The 22,485-nt window shown below is 43.9% G+C and overlaps 1 protein-coding gene across 3 annotated transcripts in view; it reads right to left on the bottom strand.

Moving 5' to 3' along the window:
* The window catches only part of pcsk5b (proprotein convertase subtilisin/kexin type 5b), a 458,035-nt gene that overhangs the window by 252,806 nt on the left and 182,744 nt on the right, over positions 1–22,485 (bottom strand). For all 3 annotated transcript variants that reach the window (XM_041185989.1, XM_041185987.1, XM_041185988.1), the window contains exons 11-12: positions 18,581–18,698; positions 9,967–10,155 (exon numbers count right to left, since the gene is read on the bottom strand). In XM_041185989.1, coding sequence (XP_041041923.1) covers positions 9,967–10,155; positions 18,581–18,698 — 307 coding nt within the window. The remainder of the gene's footprint in view (positions 1–9,966; positions 10,156–18,580; positions 18,699–22,485) is intronic.

Genomic DNA, 22,485 nt, shown 5'->3' with positions numbered 1-22,485 from the left:
ACAATTAATCACTTGGATTAATTTAAAACTCAGGCAAGGCATTGTGCAAATATTTTATCACTTGAGCCAGGCAAGAAATGATGGGAAATACCAGCACACTGTATAAATGCAGGAGCTGGTGATTCCACAAAGGGAGGAGTTGATAGATCTAGGAACAATTCCCTCTAGCAGCTGTTTTCAGCAGCCATAATAGATCTGGTGCACTTTAGCTGAAGAAAACTTAAACTTGCATTTGCAATAGTTTAGAATCAACTTTGTCATTTGCAGGGGTCACACTGATTACACACCCAGGTTGTTCAGCACTGCAAGCTGATGGTTGCACAATAAACTGAGCACTGCTGGGTGTGTTAAGAGCTTCCGACCTAGTGAATTAGTACTTGACACGCAAGCAATCTGTGTATGGTGCGCTAATGGAGTGGAATACTTTTAACAAGACTAGTTTCAACACAGTAGTGGGCCTTTGCCTGCTCTGCACCTGCAGATATTAGATAAATTATCCATCGAACAGCTGTTTTCCCTCAGGAATAGCTCCAGCCACTCATCAGCTGGCAAAAGGAACTTGAGAGGAAATCCAGACACACTAAACAGGCTAATCAAAACTTTCTGTCCTGTTCCTAGAGACTGATTGCCATGGAAATATTTTCCTTTTGAACAAGTCTGTTTCAGACATTTTAGAACACTATCCTAAACATGTGTTAAACTGCAAAGCATCGTTTTAGCTGCTAAAGATACCGTTTTCTATATTCTAATCACTTGTGGGCAAAAAAAAAGTACATTATTTCGCTAGATAATATGAAGCCTCTCTAGGGCAATGTTAAAAGCAACTCACTGTTAATTTTTACATAATGTCCAGGTTCATCCTCCAACATCCACACCCGATCTGCCTTCACCCACTCATCCTTGGATGCAACATGTCAGGCCGCCTGAAGAGAGTTGGGGGTGCTCCACTGGAGTTGTGCTGCATACATCCTTTCTCTATGCACTGGACTGCAATGGCCACCCATTTGATTCTGTTGCTAACTAGTTTAAGTTTCATTAAACAATTTAAGCAGCCCACTCCTCCAGCCTTACAACCCACATAACTCTGTTGCTCCAGATCTGGCCTCTTGTGCATTTCACGCTCACCACCTGCATCAACAGCAGCCGTGCCTTCTAGGTTCCTTGCCCTGGAAACATTGCTCTAAATCCTTCCACTCCTCAACTCGCTTCTTTTAAAAACCTCAGGAAAGCACACCTCTAACCAGGCTTTTTGATGAGCCATCTTAATGTTCCCTTCTTGGCTCAGCAACCATTTTATTTTTTTGATTACTCCTCTGTGACAGGCCTTGGGTCAGTTCTCTACATTGTATATGTCATATCCCCCAGTGTCACATGCCAGCGAGTACAGAAATAGGAGGATAAGGCAGATGAATGCTTGGCTGGAAAGATGGTGCAGGAGGGAGGGCCTTAGATTCCTGGGACACTGAGACTGGCTCTGGGGGAGATGGCACCTATAAAAGCTGAATGGGTTGCACCTGAACAGAGCTGGGACTGAGTTCCTTGCGGGGCATTTTGCTAGTGCTGTTGGGGGGGCTTTAAACTAACTCGGCAAGGGTATGGGAACCAAGAGAAAATATTAGAGAGAGGAATACCAGAGTCCACGAAATACTGGCAAGAATAGATAGCACTAGTGTAGAGAATAGTTAAGTTAATAGGTAAAGTAGGGGTGAGGGAGGAAGTAACATAATCTAAACCGCGGATAATATGCATGTTTGTGAATGCACAAAGTATAGTAAATAAGTTTGGGGAGTTACAGGTATAGATTGCCAGGTGGAAATATGATATTGTGGCAATAACAGAGACCTGGCTCAAGGAAGGGCAGAATTGGATGTTAAATATTCCCAGGTACAAGATGGTTCAGAAAAGAGAGGAAAGGAAGGAAAGGAGGGAGGGGGTGGTATTGGTTAAGGAGAAAGACTATATCCCAGAGTGTTCAAGGACAGAATCAATTTGGCTAGAGCTAAGGAACAAAAAGGGTGCCATCACATTTCTTGGTGTAGTCTATTGACCACTAACTAGTGAGAAGGATGTAGAGGAACAAATCTGCAGGGAAATCACAGAGAGATGTGAGCATTATAGAGTAGTAATAATGGGTGACTTTAATTGCCTGAATGTAGACTGGGGCAGTGGTAGTGTAAAGGGCAGAGAGAGGCAAATTTTCCTAGATTGACTTCAGGAAAATTTTCTACAGCAGTTATGTGTCCAATCCAACAAGAAAAGACGCACTGTTGGACCAGGTCCTTGGAAATGAGATGGGCCCAAGTAGATCAAGTGTCAGTGGAGGAGCATTTAGGAGACAGTGACTATTGTATTGTACATTTGGGGATGATGATAGAGAAGGAGGATAGGCAATCCAGAGTAAGAATAACAAACTGGATGAGAGCTGACTTTGATGGGGGAAGAATGGAGCTGGGCCAGATAGGCTGGAACAAAAGATTGGTGGGAAAAACTGTAGCTGAACAATGGGCTACCTTCAAAAAAGAATTAGTTTGGGCACAGTCAGAGTATATTCTCTGTTGAAAGGGAAAGGTAGAAGCTCCCTGGATGAAAAAGGAGATAGAAATTAAAAAGAAGAAGAAGAAAAAGTGTGCTTATGACAGGTGTCAGGTAAAAAGTATAACTGAGAACCAAGAGGAATACAGGAGGTTCAGAGGGGAGGTGAAAAAGCATATTAGAGAAGCGAAGAGCTATTATGAGAAAAGACTGGCAGCCAACATAAAGGGGAATCCCAATGTCTTCTATAGGCATATAAATAGTAAAAAGGTGGTAAAGGAGGAGCAGGGCTGACTAGGGGACCTAAAAGGGAATTTACACATGGATGAAGAGGCCATAGCTGAGGTATTAAATGAATACTTTGCATCCGTCTTTACCAAGGAGGTAGATACTACCCAGGCCGTGGTGACAGATGAGGAAAGTCTGTCACTAGAAGGGTTCAAAATTAATAAGGAGGAAATGTTGAATTGACTGTCAGTACTTAAAGTTTGCAAGGCACCGGGGCCAGATGAGATACATCCAAGGACATTGAAGGAAGTGAGAGCAGAAATTGCAAGGACATTGGCCAAAATTTTTCAGTCTTTCCTAGACTCAGGGGAGGTGCCAGGAGAATTACAAACATTGTGCCCTTGTTCAAAAAAGGTTGCAAGGATAAGCCCAAAAATTAAAGGCCAGTCAGTTTAACTTCAGTGGTGGGCAAGATACTGGAAACAATTATTCAGGAATTAGTGGTCACATGGAAAAATATGGGTTGATAAGGAAGACCCAGCATAGATTTCTAAAGGGGAAATCATGTTTAACTAACTTAAGACCATAAGACATAGGAGCAGAAGTAGGCCATTCGGCCCATCAAGTCTGCTCCGCCATTCAATGAAATCATGGCTGATCCAATAATCTTCAACCCCTTTCCTGTCTTTTCCCCATAACCTTTGATTCCCTTACTGATTAAAAATCTGTCTATCTCAGCCTTGAATATACTTAACGACCCAGCCTCTCCAGCCCTCTGCAGTAATGAATTCCACAGATTAACTACCCTCAGTGAAGAAATACCTCATCACTTCTGTCTTAAATGGGTTACCCCTAACTCAAGATTATGCCCTCTGGTCCTGGACTCTCCCACAAGCAAAAACAACCTCTCAGCATCTACCCTGTCAAGCCCCCTAAGAATCTTATGTTTCAATAAGGTAGCGTCTCATTCTTCTAAATTCCAATGAGTACAAGCCCAACCTACTCAACCGCTCCTCATAAGAAAATCCGTCCATGCCCTGTAGCAACCTAGTGAACCTTCTCTGGACTGCATCCAATGGCAGTACATCTTTGCTTAGATAAGGGGACCTAAATTGTTCACAGTATTCTAGGTGTGGTTTAACTACTGCCTTGTATAGATTTAGCAGGACTTCCCTATTTTTATATTCCATTCCCTTTGAAATAAAGGCCAACATTCCATTTGCCTTCCCTATTGAACTTGCATGCTAGCTTTTTGGGATTCATGCACGAAATCCCTGTGCTGTAGCTTTCTGCAGTCTTACTCCATTTAAGTAATATTCAGCTTCCCTATTCTTCCTGCCAAAGTGCATAACCTCACATTTTCCCACGCTATATTCCATCTGCCAGATTTTTGCCCACTCACTTAACCTGTCTATATCCCTCTGTAGACTCCTTGTGTCATCCTCACCACTTGCCTTCTCACCGAATTTTGTGTCACCCGCAAGCTTGGTGATACTATATCCACTTCCTTCATCCAAGTCATTAATATGTATTGTAAATAATTGTGGCCCCAGCACTGATGCCTGTGGCACTCCACTATTTACAGGTTCCCATCCTGAAAACGTCTCCCTTATCCTAACTCCCTGTCTTCTAATTAGTTAATCAATCCTCTAGCCATGCTAATATACTACCCCAACACCATGGGCTCTTATCTTATTAAGTTGCCTTATATGCAGTACCTTATTGAATGCCTTTTGGAAATCCAAATATAATACATCGACTGGTTCCCCTTTATCTATCTTTCATGTTACCTCTTCAAGGAATTCTAATAAATTTATTAGGCATGATTTCCCCTTCATGAAGCCATGCTGACTCTGCTTGATTATAGTATGCATTTCTAAATAGTCTGTTATCACATCCTTTATAATAGACCCCAATATTTTCCCAATGACAGATGTTAAGCTAACTGGTCTATAGTTACCTTTTTGTCTTCGTTCCTTTTGGAATAAGGGTGTTACATTGCCAGTTTCCAATCCACTGGGACTTTTCCAGAATCTAAGGATTTTTGGAAGATTACTACCAGTGCATCCAATATCTCTGCAGCTATTTCCTTTAATATCCTCGAGTGCCACCCATCAGGTCCAGGGGACCTATCGGCCTTTAGCCCTATTAGCTTCCCTAGTACTTTTTCTCTAGTGATAGTTATTGTATTTATTTCCTCAGCCCCTTTTGCCCCTTGATCATTTAGTGTTTTTGAAGTGCTATTAGTGTCTTCTACCGTGAAGACTGACACAAAGTATTTATTCAGCTCCTCTGCCATTTCCTGGTTCACCATTATTATTTCCCCAGCCTCATTCGCTAAGGGGCCTATGTGCACTTTGGCCTCTCCCCTTTTATATATTTAAAGAAGCTCTTAATGTCCGTTTTTTTATTACTTGCTAGTTTACGCTCAAAGTTTATTTTCTCCCTCTTTATTTTTTTTGGTCATGTGTCAATCCTCTGGCTTATCACTAATCATTGCCACAATGTATGTTTTTTCTTTCAATTGCTGGAGTTATTCGAAGAGGTAACAGAAATGGTCGATGGGGGTAATGCTGTTGATGTGGTGTACATGGACTTTGAAAAGGCTTTTGATACAGTTCCACACAACAGACTTGTGGGAAAATTTATTGCTCATGGAATAAAAGCAGCAACGTGGATACAAAATTGGCTGAAAAATAGGAAGCAGAGAGTAATGGTCAACGGATATCTTTCGAGCTGGGGGAAGGTTTGTAATGGAGTTCTCCAGCAGTTGGTATTGGACACCTTGTTTTTCCTGATATAAATTAATGACCTAGGTCTTGGTGTGCAGGGGACAATTTCAAAGTTTGTGGATGATACGAAGCTTGGGAGTGTTGTAAACTGCGAGGAGGACATTGTGGACTTCAAAAGGACATAGACAAGTTGCCCACAAAGAGTGAGCAGATGGGTGGCAGATGAAGTTCAGTGTGGAGAAGAGTAAGGTGATGCATTTTTAAAGGAAGAACATGGATAGACAATATAAAATAAGGGGTGAAATTTTTAAGGGGGTGCTGGAGCAACAAACCTGGGTGTATATGTGCACAGATCATTGAAGGTGGCAGGACAGGTGGAGAGAGCAGTTAATAAACCATATAGTATCCTGGGCTTTATTAACAGGGCCGTAGAGTACAAGAGCAAGGAGGTTATGCTGAATTTATTAAGGCATTCATTAGACCTCAATTGGAGTATTGTGTATAGTTCTGGGCCCACATTATAGGAAGGATGTGAACACTTGGAGAGAGTGCAGAAGAGGTTTACAAGAATGGTTTCAGGGATGAGAAACGTCAGTTAGGAAGATAGATTGGAGAAGTTGGGACTGTTCTCCTTGGGGAAGAGAAGACTAAGGGGAGATTTGAAATCATGAGGGGGCTGGACAGAGTAGATAGGGAGAAGCCACTTCCACTCGTAAAAAGATCAAGAATGGTGTGCACAGATATTTTAATGATTTGCAAAAGAAGCAAATGTGATATGAGAGTAAACTTTTGTGTGCGCACGCGGCGTGGAGAGTGAGCGCGCGTGGCATGGAGAGCGAGTGCGCGCACATGGAGAACGAGTGTGTGGCGTGGAGAGCGAGTGTGCGCGTGCGTGGAGAGCGAGTGTGCGGCGTGGCATGGAGAGCGAGTGCGCGCGCGTGGAGAGTGAGTGTGTGCGCACGTGGAGAGCGAGCGCACCGCATGGAGAGCGAGTGCGTGCGTGTGGCGTGGAGAGCGAGTGCGCGCGCGTGGAAAGCGAGTATGCGCGCGTGTGGAGAGCAAGTGTGTGCGTGAGGGAGAGAGCGCGCGCAAGGACGGGGAGCTGGGGAGCATGCGCGTGAAGGGTATGCTTGCGTGTGAGAGGCATGTGCGGATGAGGGGACTGTGCGTGTGTGTGTGTGTGTGTGTGTGTGTGTGTGTGTGTGTGTGTGTTTGAGCGAGGGGAGTGTGAGAGTGTGTGTGTGTGTATGTGTGTGTGAGGGGAGTGATTGTGTGTGAGGAGGAAGGTTGTGCCCATAAGTCCGGCTCATTCCAAGTCTCAGTTCTCATTCACTCTCACCCACATACACCGGCATGCATTCTCGTCCACTCACCCAGTGGGTGAGGGTGAGTGAGTGAGCAAGCACCCTGAGACTGGGAGTGAGCCAGACACACACACACTCTTCCCCTATTACGCGCTAATACTCATATTTATTTATCACTCATTTTCTTTTTGTTCAGCAAGTTGTTCCTTTTCATACCTCAGTTTTTTAAATTCACATTTAATTTTGCAAACTTTATCTTTCCGGAATTTGCTCATCGGCCCGAGTGAGAAAAAATTTGAAATGTGTCCCCCCCACCCCGCCATGCGAAAAGGTTGGACCTGTAGTAGATAATTAAAGAGAAAAGGAGTCTCCATGAACATTCTCATCCACAATGATGGGAGACCCCAACATGTCAATGCAAAAGACAAGGCTGAAGCAATTGCAACCATCTTTGTCCTGTAGTCTCGAACGAATGATTGATCTGGTCTTCCTCCTGGGATCTGCCCAATCACAGAAACCAGTCTTCAGCTAATTCAATTTGCTGCATGTACTATCAAGAAAGGTCTGACACATTAGATGCAGCAAAGTCTACAGGCCTAACAACATCCTGACAATACTGCTGAAGACTTGCGCTCCAGAACTAGTCTCAGACTAAGCTGCTTCAGCACAACCCTGGCAATTACCTGAAAAAGTTAAAATTGCCTAGTTAGATCCGGTCCACAAAAAGCAGGACAATTCCAATTGGCCAGTTTCCACCCCATCAGCCCTTTTTTTAAAAAAATGATTTGGGATATGGGCATGGCCGATATTTACTGTCCATCCCTATTTTCCCTCGAGAAGGTGGTGGTGAGCCACCTTCTTGAACTGCTTCAATTTGTGCCTTGTCGGCACACCCTGATTGCTGTCATGATAGGGAATTCCATGATTTTGACTCAGTGATAATGAAGAAGTAGTGATATAGTTCCAAGTCAGTATGGTGTATGACTTGGAGGAGAACTTGCACGAGGGGGTGTTCTCATGTGTCTGCGGCTCTTGTTTTTCAAAGAAGCCTTGGCGAGTTGCTGCGGTGCATCTTCTTGTGCCCTACTCTCAGATACCAGTAAAAGAATGGAAAAAAGCATTGACAGTGCTTTTATAGGCATTTACTCACCAATAACCAGCTCACTGATGCTCAGTTTGGGTTTTTGCCAAGCTCACTTGGCTCCAGATCTCATTACAACCTTGATCCAATACTTAATTCTAGAGGTGAGATGAGAGTGAATGCACTTGACATTAAGTGGCATTTAATCAAATGTGGCCCTAATAAAATCAAAGTCAACAGGAATTGAGGGAAAAGCTCCACTGGTTGGAATCATGCCTGACACAAAGGAAGGTGGCTGCAGTTATTGGAGGCCAACAATCAGGATATTGCTTCAGCAGTTTCTCAGGGGAGTGTCCTAGCCCAACCATCATCATCATTGTCCTTCCCTTCAACATAAGGGCAGAAGTGAGGATACATTGCTGATGATTGCACACTGTTCGGTTTCATTTACAGCTCTTCAGATAATGAAGCAGTCTATGCCTGGCAACATTCAGGCTTGCATTGATAAATGGCAAGTGGAGATCAGCCAGGCAATGACCATCTTCAGTGAAGGGGTCTAAACACCTTCTCATGACATTCAACGGATTACCCTTGTTGAATTTCCAAACATCATGGGTGTCACATTGACCAGAAACTTAGCCAAACCAGCCACATAAATATCTTAGCTACAAGACCAGGTCAGTGGCTGGGTATTTTGTGATGAATTTACCTCCAGACTGTCCAAAACCTATTCCCCCATCTGGAAGGCACAAATCAGGAGTGTGATGAATACTCTCCATTTTCCTGGATCAGTGCCTCTCTAAAAATGCCCAAGCAGCTCAACAGCCTCCAGGACAAAACAGCCCACTTAACTGCTATTCTCACCCACCTTAATTATTTACTCCCTCCACCACCAGCACAAGGTGGTTTCAGTGTGTACCATCTACAAGATTCATTGCAGCAATTTCCAAAGCTTTTTAACTGCACCTCTCATCCCACAAACTATTAGGACACCTACAACGACATGAACAGCCTCACTTCCAAGTTCCCCTCCAAGTCATGCACCATTGTGACCTGAAAATATACCATTGTTCCTTCATTGTTGCTGCATCAAATTCCTGCAACTTCCTCGCTAACACTCTGGGGGTATCTTCAACACATGGATTGCAGCAGTTAAAAAAGGCAGCTCACCACCACCTTCTCAAGGGCAATTAAGGATGGGTAAAAAATACTGGTCTTGGCAGTGACATCCACAACTTGTAAATTAATAGAAATAAAATAAGCAGCAGCCTCCTTTCTCTGGCAGCCGTTTGATGGCTTCCAGGGTGGTCCTCTTTTTTTTCCTGTATACCCCACTTCGTATCTGGGGATGGAGGGTCTTCTTCTTACCACTTTAATCGAAGTCCTTTCAGCTGAGAGTCCTTTCAGTGTGTTAATACTATGCAAAATAAAACATTCAACAATGACTCTGGACATGCTGGCTATGGAATTTGGTGGAAGTATATGTTTAAAACCATTTGCCTCAAATCAAGGATGTTAAAAGCCTCATCCATATATTTGTCACTTCCAGACTCAAATATTCCAGTGCTCTCCTGGTCACTCTCCCAACCTCCATGAGCATTAGCTCATCAAAACGCCTGTTGCCTGCATCCTATTGACAGCAGCTCCTGAATATCCACCGCTACCCAATAAAATTCTCATTTTAAATTCCTTCATGGTCTCAGCACTCTCTGTCCTCTTCCAACTCTAAACCACCTTCATCCAGCTCCTCCCCACAAAAACAACTGCCCTCAAGAAATCTGCATTCTCTGGTCTCTCGTGTATGATCTCGTGCACAACATGACTGTGGACACATGTGGTGAATTTTCATACATTGAAGAGTAGAATCAGGTCCTTTACCAGAAGCCAATAAAAGAGATAAAATAGTGTTAATCATTTTTAAAAGAATAATGACCCTGCTATATTCTCCTGAAACGTTCCACGTTTCTTGTGAATGCAGGATTAACTCAATTGAGTGAATTCATTTCCTTAATAGCAATTACTTATCAGAACATGGCATTGGCTAGAAGCCATGGAATTAAACATGGCTGATACAGTTAAGTCCAAATACCTGTTAGATAGGAGCTGGGACTTTGTTCCGGATGGGGAGGTCAGGTATATTGCCAGGTCACCTCGGCGAGGATGTGCAATGGTGACTCGTACGACAACGTGCTCCAGATAAATCACACGGTGGTTTCCGTTGTCTAAACAGCCGGTGGCTTTGTAGACTGCTCTCACGTGATGCTCAGGACGAATTGTTCTGCAGCAAGAAAATCAATTAGATTAGAGACATATTGCATAAGGTGGATACTTCAGCGTGGGCTAGTAGTCTTTTAGAGATGAAGCCAGTTGTAAGGCTGGGTTTTCCGGCCCCATTGTGGTGGGACACGCGGTGGGAGATTCAGCGACCCAGCTAAAAAAAAATCCACTGATCCGGGCTGCCGGCGGGGCTGGAAAATCCTCCCCGTAGCCAGAGTAAAGTGAGGCAAAAATGGTAGCAAGTTCACACAAAAAGGCTGTTCACACAAACATTTTATTCCAAGCTACGCTAAAAATGCTTTTCACTTCAGGAAATGTCCACTTGTTGCCAATTTCTTTTTTGAAAAAGCCAATGAACAAAAATTATTCAATGAAATTTGTGACTTGGAAATATTTACTGATTTTCTATTAACTGTCCCACAAGATTTTGCATTCAAATCAGTCCCAATGTCCTTTGTCAAAACAACTGAACTACCCCCAAAATATTGCTGAAAAAAGAGGCAAGCGGCCAAAGCTTTTTTGTCCTGCACTCATCAGGACAAATGCCAAATTTCAAACAATCACAACAATCTATACTACAGGGAAAATCTTTGGCCAGAAATATTTAATCAATTCCAATATTCAGTTTGCTAAGATAAACTCATTTTAATCATTTAGTCTGCCCGTTATAGGATTCAAGAGTGAATAATTTCCACATTTGGTGGTAACTGAATTATGGGTACTTAGGACTAAATTTTCGTCTGGGCTTGGGCAAAAATGACCTGCGCACTTTGCGGCTTGCAAAATGCACACCCGACCTGTGTGAAACTTTGCAAGGGACTTTTGTCTTTTCATACAGGGGTCGTGTTCACGGTTCGTTTTGCGAGCCATGTTGGAATGCGTGAGGGCTGTGCATGTGGAGATGGGCCAGTTGAGAAGGCCCATCTCAGTTCTCTGATACAGCAGCCCAGCTCCGAACATTATTTAAAAGTCCCCTAAACCTCATCTCTCAAGCCCCCACCCACCCCATGCTACCACACATTGCCCTATGCCACCTCTATGTGCCCCCATGTATCATCCAACAATTCAGGAAAACCCTTAATTCAAGGCCACTATCATTCATTTTTTATTCATTCACAGGATGAGGGCTTCGCTTGCTGGGCCAGCATTTATTGCCCATCCGTAGCTGCCCTTGAGAAGGTGATGGTGAGCTGCCTTCTTGAACCGCTGCATTCCATGTGGTGTAGGTACACCCACAGTGCTGGTAGGAAGGGAGTTCTAGGATTTTGACCCAGCGACAGTGAAGAAACAGAGATATATTTACAAGTCAGGATGGTGAGTGGCTTGGAGGGGAGCTTCCAGGTGGTGGTGTTCCTATGTGTCTGCTGCCCTTGTCCTTCTAGATGGTAGTGGTCGTGGGTTTGGAAGGTGCTGATGAAGGAGCCTTGGTGAATTTCTGCAGTGCATCTTGTACATAGTGCACACTACTGCTACTGTGCGTTGATGGTGGAGGGAATAAATGTTTGTGGATGTGGTGCCAATCAAGTGGGCTGCTTTGTCCTGGATGGTGTTGTGTGTTGTGTGTTGGGTGTTGTGGGAGCTGCACTCATCCAGGCAAGTGGGGAGTATTCCATCATACTCCTGACTTGTGTCTTGTAGATGGTGGGCAGACTTTGGGGAATCAGGAGGTGAGTTGCTCATCTCATGATTCCTAACCTCTGACCTGAAACTGGACAGACCATCCAGCATCGACCTAGGCACTGGTAATGACAATGGCAATCTCAGCCCCGTCGACCCTGCAAATTGCTTCTTACTAAGATCGGGGGAGGGGGGCTACTAGGCATGGGCAATAAATGCTGGCCCAGCCAGCGAAGCCCTCATCTCATGAATGAATTAAAAATTCCTCGCTTGTCCCGCCTCATTAATTATACATTCACGGGGAACATGCCTGATGGGTGGGCTCGGATTTGCCCGTCAAGCCACGACCTCAGTGCTTCCTTGCTGCAGTCGCCATGTTTAAAGTGCACCAGAGCGCATCCCTACTTCATGTCTTCGGGCCAGGGCTGCTCCTGGCGGAAGATGGCTGAGAAAGCAAAGAAGACGGCAAGTCTCAAATTTAGTTACGCCTCTCCAGGCCTGCTGGATGGAGTGGAAGGTCACCACAATGTCCTCTGCCCCTGCTCTGGCCACAGGAGACCTACCAGAGTCACCAATCTGACTTGGGAGGTGGTGGCATTGGCGGTCAGTGCCACCGGAGCACAGAGGAGGTCAGCCATCCAGTGCAGGAAGATGGTAAATGCTCTAGTCCATTCCACCAGGGTAAGTCAACAGTCTCATCATTCTCAACTCTCACACATCAGACATCCACAGGGATCTCACGCCTCAAGGGACAACACTGCTAACTCTCACACACACCCTCACACCTTTGTCAGATTCATATGCTCTGGAGCTCAAGTCCTCACCCCACCCATGGCTCTGCTCACCACACAAACATTCCACACTCTCTTTCTCTATCTGTTTTAATGCAGGAGAGGCTGGCTCACAATAGCAGGGAGAGGTCCCAGATGGGGAGTGGAGTGGCCCACATTAGACACCTCACTCACTTTGAGGAGTATGCCATTGTGCTGACTGGTGAGGATGTGGACCTTGCCTGTGGCAATGATGAGATCAAAGGCAAACACCTTGTGAGGATGCTAAACTACATCATCCCTCTCTCAATGCAACTATGAGTGCTCTCTCTCCTGCTTTTGACTGTTGCCATAATTTACAGCCTTCCGGACTGAACATTGAGTTCAACAATTTTAGATCATGAACTCTCTCCTCAATCCCCGCCCCCTTTCCGATCCCCACCTTTTTTTCCAAAGTTTATATAGATTTTTCTTTTCCCACCTATTTCCATTATTTTTAAATGTATTTCCATCCATTGTTTTATCTCTACCTTTTAGCCTATTTCGATTCCTTCACCCCACCCAGCCCCACTAAGGCTATCTGTAGCTTGCTTGTCCTGCTTTCTACCCTTAATTAGCACATTCCTTAGATAATATCACCACCTTCAACACCTCTTTGTCCTTTTGTCATAGACATCTTTTGGCTATCTCCACCTATTACTGGCCCTCTATCCAGCTTTACTTGTCCCACCCCCCACCTTTAACCAGCTTATATTTCACCTCTTTTCTATTTTTATTTAGTTCTGTTGAAGAGTCATACGGACTCGAAACGTTAACTGTGTTCCTCTCCACAGATGCTGCCAGACCTGCTGAGTTTTTCCAGATGTTTTTATTTTTATTACTAATCATCTCTACTTTGGTTCACAGGGAGCTCTGCCAAGCGATCAACATCCTCACCTCCAGCCAAAAGGACCTCCTCCTCCACTGAAGAGCTAGAAACAAGTAGCCTGAAGACCCGTCACAGCGCTTACCCAAACCTGCCACCAGTGCAGAGACACACACCTCGATGGGACCTAGATCTAGAGCAGAATTAGGTTCACAATCTGGTGGTCACCGCACGGAGAAGAGGCGTTTAAGAGGTCCGAGTCAGATGATGAGCCTCTAGATTTGGCCTCCCAACTCATCCTAGAGAGTCAGCAGAAGGCGTGGGAGCATCATGCCGAGCTGTTGGAAGCCATCAACAGAGTGGCATGCGAGTTGGAAGAGTGCGTCCGCCTGCTCCCTGATGAAGTGGTGCCCACATTTCCATGTATGAAGGCCTCATGGGGAGGATACCAGATGCCATAGAGACCCATGTCTAGTAGAACGTGGAGATGCACTCCATCGTGGTAGCCATGGGTGAGTTTATGCAGTGGCAATGAGGGGGGGAATGGGGCACCTCGTCAACTCTCCAAGTGCTCATCCCCCCCAAGGAGTCAGGCGGGGGCCCTCAGGCGCCCAAAGGGAGGAGGAGCTGCAGCTAGACAACCCTGGGTCATCCACCGAGGAATCTCAGAGGCTGTCCTCTCCCTCTGAGTCTCCTTTGCCTGTGACTCCCTCAACTTTGGCCTCTGTCACTGCAGAGGGAACAGCCAGCCCACAGTAGGACAGCCAAAGGTCTCGGCTCGCCAGAGGACGCACGCCAAAGTCATCAGAGGCAACAGGGCCAACCACTGCACAAGCTGTCCTCAACTCTCCTGCGGATGTCAGGGCAGCACCTAGAAGTGGTCGGTCTAGAAAAGTTAAGAATTTCTGATCACAAATGGTTGCATGGGTGAACACATTTTGCCACACTATAATCTGAAGATATATTCACTTTCACTACTAATGTGTAATACTGTCTTTCAGCTTCATTTCCAGGCTTCACGAGTCCTCCCCATGCTTACCCCCGCCACTAGCACTTCAGCTGCACACAGCTGGACCACAAGTGATTCTGGAGGGGGAAGTGTGTGTGTATGTGTGGCAGGGCCTTTCGGAGCCTTGTGCATGCACTCTCCCATGCACGCGGAGCCATCCTCCATCACACTCATCTCAATGTCCTGAGCATTTTCAATGCTGCCTGCTGGGGTTCCCTTTCATGTTGTCCATCTGAGCTGACCTGCACCACTGACCAACCACTGATCACACTCCCATGCAGCACCTGTGGCTGTCCAACGCGAGGCTCCGTTCACTTTCAATTTCAACAGCCACGGTAGTCATTAAGTTTCTTCTCAGCACTTCCATCCTTTCCCCTCCCCAAGTCACCCATGTCCTTTCCCCTTCATTGTCGACCTCCTTGGCATCACCTTCCATCTCGCCACTGTCACCTACCAACCCAGACCATGTTCTTTCCAGGATGTCCAGTGAATCTAACTTTTCCCTAACTTCCTGGAAATCCCACCCACATCGACCTCCCCAGCCTCCTCATTCCCACCCCCAGGGTCCACGTCGGCTGAGTCTCCACCAACCACCCTTGCCGTCCCTTCTGCCGCTACTGTTGCATTCTCGCTCTCCACCCTTCCACCTCACTCTGCCCCCTCACACACTCCCTCCCCCTCTAGACTCACTTCCCTCACACCTTCCTCCCATCCTTACACCCACCTCCCCATTTGCCACATTCTTCCCCAACTACATCCTCCTCCCTCCCTGTACTCCCTCCCGTGCCCCACCCCTTCTCAACCTCACTCCCAGACACCATCATTTCCCCCATCCCAAACACCCGCCCTGCCACCCCCACCACCCCACTACCTACCCCCCTCACCCCCGCCGCCAACCCTGTACACTTGCCTCTCCCAGTCAAACTTAGACCTTCCTCTCCCACCTCACCGATCATCCGCAGCAGCCCATGGCCAAGACTGTGATATGCTGAAGCAGGCCCCAAGCATCCAACGGAGACCTCCCAACCTTCCATGAGCTGCTTTGTGGCAGAGCCATGTCCATAAGAATTCACCCAGCACGCAATGTCTGTGTTCCTCCAGGGTCTGGTAGCTGTCGGACTCCAGCACCTTCTGTTCCTCTGATGTCCACAATGTGTGCAAGGCCCTAACAGTAAGTCCCAACTTCTGCACGTCACATTTGCCCGGACGTATCCTGGGCCAGCCTGTTTTCCCGCTGATGCGGGTGGTTAATTTGATGTGGAGGATGTGATTCTGGCAAGTACGCAAGACGATGAGATGCAAATGCATTGAAATTAGGTTCCGGGTGCTGGACGGCAGGAAAGGTGGGCGTAGTGGAGGATCGCAAGGCGGTTTCACAACAGCATACAACCAACTCTGGGTCTTCTTGCCATATTGTTCGCTCACACCCGCCATGATGCCCGACATCAGTGGGGGCTTGGTGGGGGGGGGGGGGGGGGGGGGGCCGTGAGGATTGTGGGAACTCCAGCCATAGTCTGGTATTATAGTCTTATAAAGTTTCAATAGTTGGATCAATAAGACATCCTGCTGATTTGAAGCTTCTGAAACTCAGCTAAGCATTCATCAAGAAAAGGCTCTTGTAACAAAAGCTTCCAGCTCCATTGACAGGATAGCTAGCCATTTCTATTTCAAAGCAGAGCGCCTGTCAATTAATGGCAGGGAAGAAGATGCAGATCATTTTTCTGCCTTGAGAAGCCTTTATATAAAAAAAGCAGAGAAACCCAACAGTCCAATTAAATCAGGGCACAAAAACGTGACAGCAGAGGACAATTAAAAAAATACATTATGGTATTTTCTCCATTGAAAAAGTACTGGAATAATGTGAATAATTAACACAATATTGGCCCATATTTGGGGTCAACTTACCTTTTCAGAACAAATCCCTATCTTGAATTACTTCATTAAAAACACACCTACATTCTGAAACAGCATCTAATTGTGAAATGTCAGGATGTCAAAACATTTCACACTGACCTTTCAGAATGTTCCTGTCTCCTCAGCAGGCTTTCCATTTTCTTCACAAACTCGCAAACCTGGCATGCTTTAATGGGCTTCCAAATCTCCAAACCACCAGATGAAAATGGTGTACGAGAAGAAATAAGATTTTTGACTACCATTTAAAATGGGGAACCCGGCCTCATGGGGGCAGGTGTGCGCGTTTTGCACACCAGGCATGGGGTTGGAATGTGGAGGAAAAGCCGATTTCTTCCAAAATAATCCAAGTGTGGACATTCGCACCCAGAAACCTCCGCGCCCAGACAAAAATTTGGCACATAAATGTGGTTATTTTGTTACTTTTTTCTTTCAAAGGATGCAAGATAACCAAAATGAAATGGAAGATATGCTTTTTAAACCTTTAATAAATCTTATTTTTAATAATAATCGCTTTACGCAGATAATTTTACACGCAGTTTTGTAAACATATTTCCAAAAGTATGAAGTGACTGAAATACATTTGCACATGCTGAGAAATTAAAGGCACTTCACAAATTAATTTCCATGGGGGGGAAGAGAAGGGCAAGAGATGATGTAATAAAGCTTTTTAAAACTACAAAGGGCTTTGATAGTCTTTCCATATACGGCCTACTTCTCTGGTTGGGGAGTCCATGACGAGAAGTCAACAATTTCAAATAGTTACTAAATACGAGGAAGGAAGTTAGGAGACTTATCTTTATGCAATGGGTTGTTAGAGCAGGGAACGCTTTGCCACAAGGGGTAATTAAAACAGAGAATGCTGCATCTTTTAAACCAAAATTGGATGTGTATTTGAAGTGAAAAGAGGTTCAATTTTGAATTTCTCTAGCACAGGCACAGCAGACCCACTGGCCCATCTCTAGGAATTACACAAAAGCATGACTTCCTGGGATTCATTAAAGAATAGCTCTCAGGCCAACTTCAAGTTAAGGTCTCTGTTGTTTATTTTGCTGCTGCCTTGGAATGCAAGAGAATGCATCCCACTGATGGGTTTCACTTGGCTCAGCAGGTGACGGACCTGGCATCAAATACGCATGCCATTAAAATTATTAAGAACTCTATTTATGTTATTTTGTTATAAAATAAAACACTTTGAAAAGTAGATTTCCAGATATTTCTTGTCCCTTTATGACTCGACATTCAATAATGATTTTTGTTGCTATTCTCTGAACTCTGGTCATCAGTCCCCTCTGGAAAGTAAGGCACCTGAAATTGAACACGTATTTTATACGCAACCATGACTAGTTTACGTTTTCTAATGTAATTTCAAGCCTGACTCTTCCATCACCCAAGAAGCCCACTTTTAATCCAGGTGTCAAAAAAGGTTAAAAAGACAGCTTCCTAGCTCATTGCAGCAAGTTCCCATTGCCCAGCTCTTACTACATTGAATGGTCAATAAGTTGTGGGGGGGGGGGGGGGGCTGGGGGGGAAAAGAGGGGCAAATGAGGAAAGAGGACAAATTGTTGGGGGTGGGGGGGGATGGGGGAGTGGCTGTTCTATTACTTTCCCAAGAGAAGATCTAAAATGGGTGTGGTAAACAAATTTTTAGAAATCAGTGCAAGTGTTTAGTGTATTGAATGACTGTAATCTCATCAGCAGCAAAGTGGCAAGGCCAACACCTAAATGTCCAATAAGGATATTTAAAAATGTTCTATTAAATCATTCCCTTAATAGAACTCTTTAAAAAGTGTCCCAGCCACTCTCATAAATTATTCCTTTTTGTCCAATCACAGAATCTTTTGATTTCAAGCCTATTTACTAACCAGCATCATTCTTCATGCACAGTCTGTACTTCTTCAATTTCAAAATTATAGAATATTTTTGAATGTCTACTAATATTTTAATTCAGTCTAAATGGGTCTGGTTGGTTTACATAACTCAGTTTCAACAGAGAAAAAACAATTTAATATTAACAACCCAGCAGGGTCAAAACAAATTTATGTAATTAGCCATGATTTTCTCTATTTCATATTACACTTCTAAATGTGCACTAAACATGTTATTGCAAAAGGAAACTTAAAAGCATGAAATGAAGATGTCACAAGAAAATAAACCAAAATAGTTACTTAAATTAGGTTACTGCAGCAAAAGAGTTTTGAAATGCACTACCCAATCATGTTTCGCATATTTTTTGTTTGCACATATTTGGTACCTGCTTTGCTTGTCTGGGTTCTCTGCACAGATGTGCTGGGGCGGGACTGATTTCCAACGCTCTGCTTCTTTTACCATAGCTTCTGCATCCATTAATCCAAATCCATACAAGTGGCTCACTGTTAACATGGAAATTCAGTCAGTAACTCCCTCAAGTTAAACTGTTTTGAACTAGAGAAAACGCAGCTCTCCTCACTTCACCCGATCATGGTTAATTGCATACCACTGGTGCATGTCCACCACTACTTTATTCTAGTTCTTCCCCTCCTAGACAGTGCAAATGCATAACTATTAGAATGGCTCCCTTGCCAGCAGCTGTAGGTAAATCATATTCACCCTTGGTTTTAATTGTAGTAATAAACCATCCTTTCGAGATTGATTTTCCAGGTTGCCCATCTGCATCACCACTTAGCTACAACTTAATTCCAATGTTATTAAAAAGACAGTTCAAATTATATCACACGTGTGGGAAAACAACAAACAACAACCTGTGGCTACGGGCAAGTGGAATTCACATCTCCTCAGCAAGACTGTTGGGGGTTCAAGTGGTCTGAAGTTGGGAGTTGCCCTTGGTCTTTTTCCTGCATGGCGAGCAAGTGCTGGCAACATTGCACAACCTCAGTACACAAGATCGATTTCTCATTCCACCCCTTCAACCACCAAACAGGTTTCATTAATTTATGCAGTATACTGTATTCCAATATAATCAATGGAAAAAAAAAGAAAAATTCGAGGCACTAGTTGATTTTGAGTTTTCAAAACTGTACTCTTATCAACTCAGGAGCCTTGAACAGGATGAGTGTTGATCCTTCATATCCAAAAGCTTTACTCTCACAGCACATGCAGCAAGCATCTGTTACCCATCTTAGAATGCGCAGTTGATGTTTCTGTTTTCAGCTGTCAAATCTACACTTTCCACCATGAATCTAAGAGGAAGCCATTCCTCAATCTTGATTCGCTAATTATAACTGCTATATTCCTCAAACTAAACCTGATGGACTCCTAACTTTTACCACATAGCTCACACAGGCAGTTTCATTGAAAAGTATTCAAAATTAGGCTTATTAAAAGTTCATGCACTTTGGACAAACTTGCAGCCCAATTCCAAATTGCAATTATAATATTTAATTTATTCATTTTACATTGACATTTCATTAACTATGGCAAACAGTTTTCAGGCAAAGCCTAGTTGTTCCATGAGGGTATTAGTTCACTCTATTCTTAAACATAGTTAGTTACATTTTTGTATAAAATAGAGGAATGGACAAGAGAATATAGAGAAGCTTGACTGATCTACTAGCAGAGTCCTTCAATTAACAGAAAGTGAGAGCACTTTAAATATGGAAATACTCTACAAATGATCTTGGCCCATTTTCAAAAAAGTATGCTAACTTGAAATACTCATCATTTCAAGGTTCCACTCATAGAACTCATTGATAGACCATTTGCTAGGAGAGGTGCTCAAGTAGCATCTTAACAAAGGGATCTTTTAGGAACCTGCTTCCTGCCATGGCTGTTCATGTTCTGCAGGTTCACTTAATGATATCCCAAGGTCTACCAAAAGGACCTCGCTACAGCATAATATTATTTATTATATTTCTAGATGTAATGTGTTTTTGTAATGATACAATATTAAATTTCTTTTGAAACATATTCAAGTGGGGGAAGGCATGGGAAGCAACAACTTGCATATATTTGACATCTAGGGTATCAATTCTCAGTTATACCTTCTTGCTGAATTCACCGGTTCTCTGATTAAATACTTTAGGCTGGATTTTCCCAGCCCTGTGGAGGTGGGATGGCAAAAAGGGAATGCTCTCCGGTGCATTCCAATCTCTGGGAGAAACTTCCTGGGGTGTGAAGGTAAGAAAATCGGCAGGCCAGCTCCAATGAGGTGGGCACTCAAAATTATGCTACTTAAGAGCCCTATTAGGGGCCATTTACTAATGGTAACAGGAACTTCCCACTGCCAGAGCATCCCCAGCTCTCTAGAAGCAGCCCCCAGTGGCAGTCTGCACAATGTTACCTCACAGCTGTGCTTTTAACAATTTTAGCAATCTTTAGAGGCACCTCCATCTTGGCCTCCCAATTACATGGGCAGCACCACATCTCCTGGTAAGGCTGCTTGCTGCCCACAACCTTGGGTGTGCTGATTGGTCTTCCCAGCTGCACAATGCCATCTATAATTGGACAGGGCTCCTGCAAGTGACCTGTTAATTGGCTGGCTCTGGCAGAACAGGCAGGAGGAAGGGCCTCAGACACTATCTAGGTTAGGACCTGCATATGAACTCAATGCCTGGTGGAAAACTCTGTCCTTTATCTCTTTTGATTCTTTTACACCATGCTCAGTTCCCATGATAAATCAAAACATATCTAATTTAATTTTTTGCAATAATCAGAATTAGAAAATTATGCTTAATTAGAATATTGATTAAAGCCATTGCAAGTTATTAAAAATTACATTCTTGCTGCTACTTTCAGCACACACTCCAGAGGCGATATGGAATGAACAGACTTTCATCTACTGAAGGCTTTTAAATACTGCGCAGATGTGGAAGCAATTTGATAAATAAACCATTGTGAGATGAGTTTATTTTCTCCAATCGGGTTAAATGCTGTAGTACTACAATTATCCTTAGCACTCCTAGATTAGAGAACAAAAAAATCCAAAGATTCCACTCCCAATTGGCATCCAACAAACCCTGCTAGAAAATTCCAGCACACAGACATCTTGAAGGAATAAGATAAACTTCAACCATATCCTGCACAGTTGAATAAACTACCAACAGTAAAATTCTAGGCAAAAGCATGAAGAATTGCCATTAGGATGAGATGCAAAACAACTGTTAAGAAACCAGTGACGATATCTCAGTGAGAAACTTGGCATGGTACTTTGGTGGGCGGCAGAGTACATGAAATGAGGGGAATGCTAACACTTCTGGAACAATTCACTAGTATGATTCAAATCTCCAAGAGGAAGTAAAGAAGAAAATTTAGGGCTAAAAGTTCAATGGCTCAAGCGCAATAATTGTAATCAACACGTGTACTGCTTAAAGGAGGTCCCAGTATGATAAGAGATTTTAAAATACGACTGTCACTATTGACTCGGGCATTGTATCATTGAGTACATTCCTTTGGATGCAGAAAAAGGAACTTCAGTGCTTAAAGAGTTAACAAAAAATATTCTTTTCCCAATTTAAAAAGCTTAGACAAGTCAATTGAAAACTTCAGCAAATTAGTAATTAAAATGCAAATGTCAAGATTAATAATATACCAGCAACAGCATTTATTGTAAATCATACATGGCATGCCTGAAGTATTTTTCTTACATGAAACACCATCAGTCGAGACAAAACATATCACGTCAGGAACTATGGTTGCCATGGGGAAGACTTCCCAGACAGCTGATGTTCGGCTGTCTGAAAGAAATAAACTTCAAAAGGTCCCACATGCAAGGGTTTGGCTTCCAGCTGGACATACGTACAAACAGACCTTCATTTTCAGAAAAGAAAATAACTACTTAGTAGGAAATTTCAAAGCTACCAGGAGACCAAGGCCGTTCCTTACAGCTGTACTGTTTGGGTCTGACATCATTCCCTCTATTTCAGGAAACACCAGCTATAACACCATTCTGCCTCAGATCAAAACAATATAGCAGCAGCTTGTAAACTGGAAGTATGGGGCCAGTTCTGACATCCATACCCTTGCATCACAAATGAACCCATTCACATAGGAACCACGGCATGAAGCAGCAGTGTTGACACATTCAAGAGTAATGCAAGGATAAAAGTGTGCCTGCTACTTTTATGCTGCTAATATAAGACACTGTCAGGGCATTGCTTATCAGATCAGTTTGGCTCACACAATGCATCAGTTTAATTTCTTGAAGCAGTGGAATGATGCAAT

Source organism: Carcharodon carcharias, chromosome 4, assembly GCF_017639515.1.
Source record: "Carcharodon carcharias isolate sCarCar2 chromosome 4, sCarCar2.pri, whole genome shotgun sequence".
NCBI classification, from domain to species: domain Eukaryota; kingdom Metazoa; phylum Chordata; class Chondrichthyes; order Lamniformes; family Lamnidae; genus Carcharodon; species Carcharodon carcharias.
Note: the sequence above shows the minus strand (reverse complement) of the source record. Positions and strands in the feature narration are given on the sequence as shown.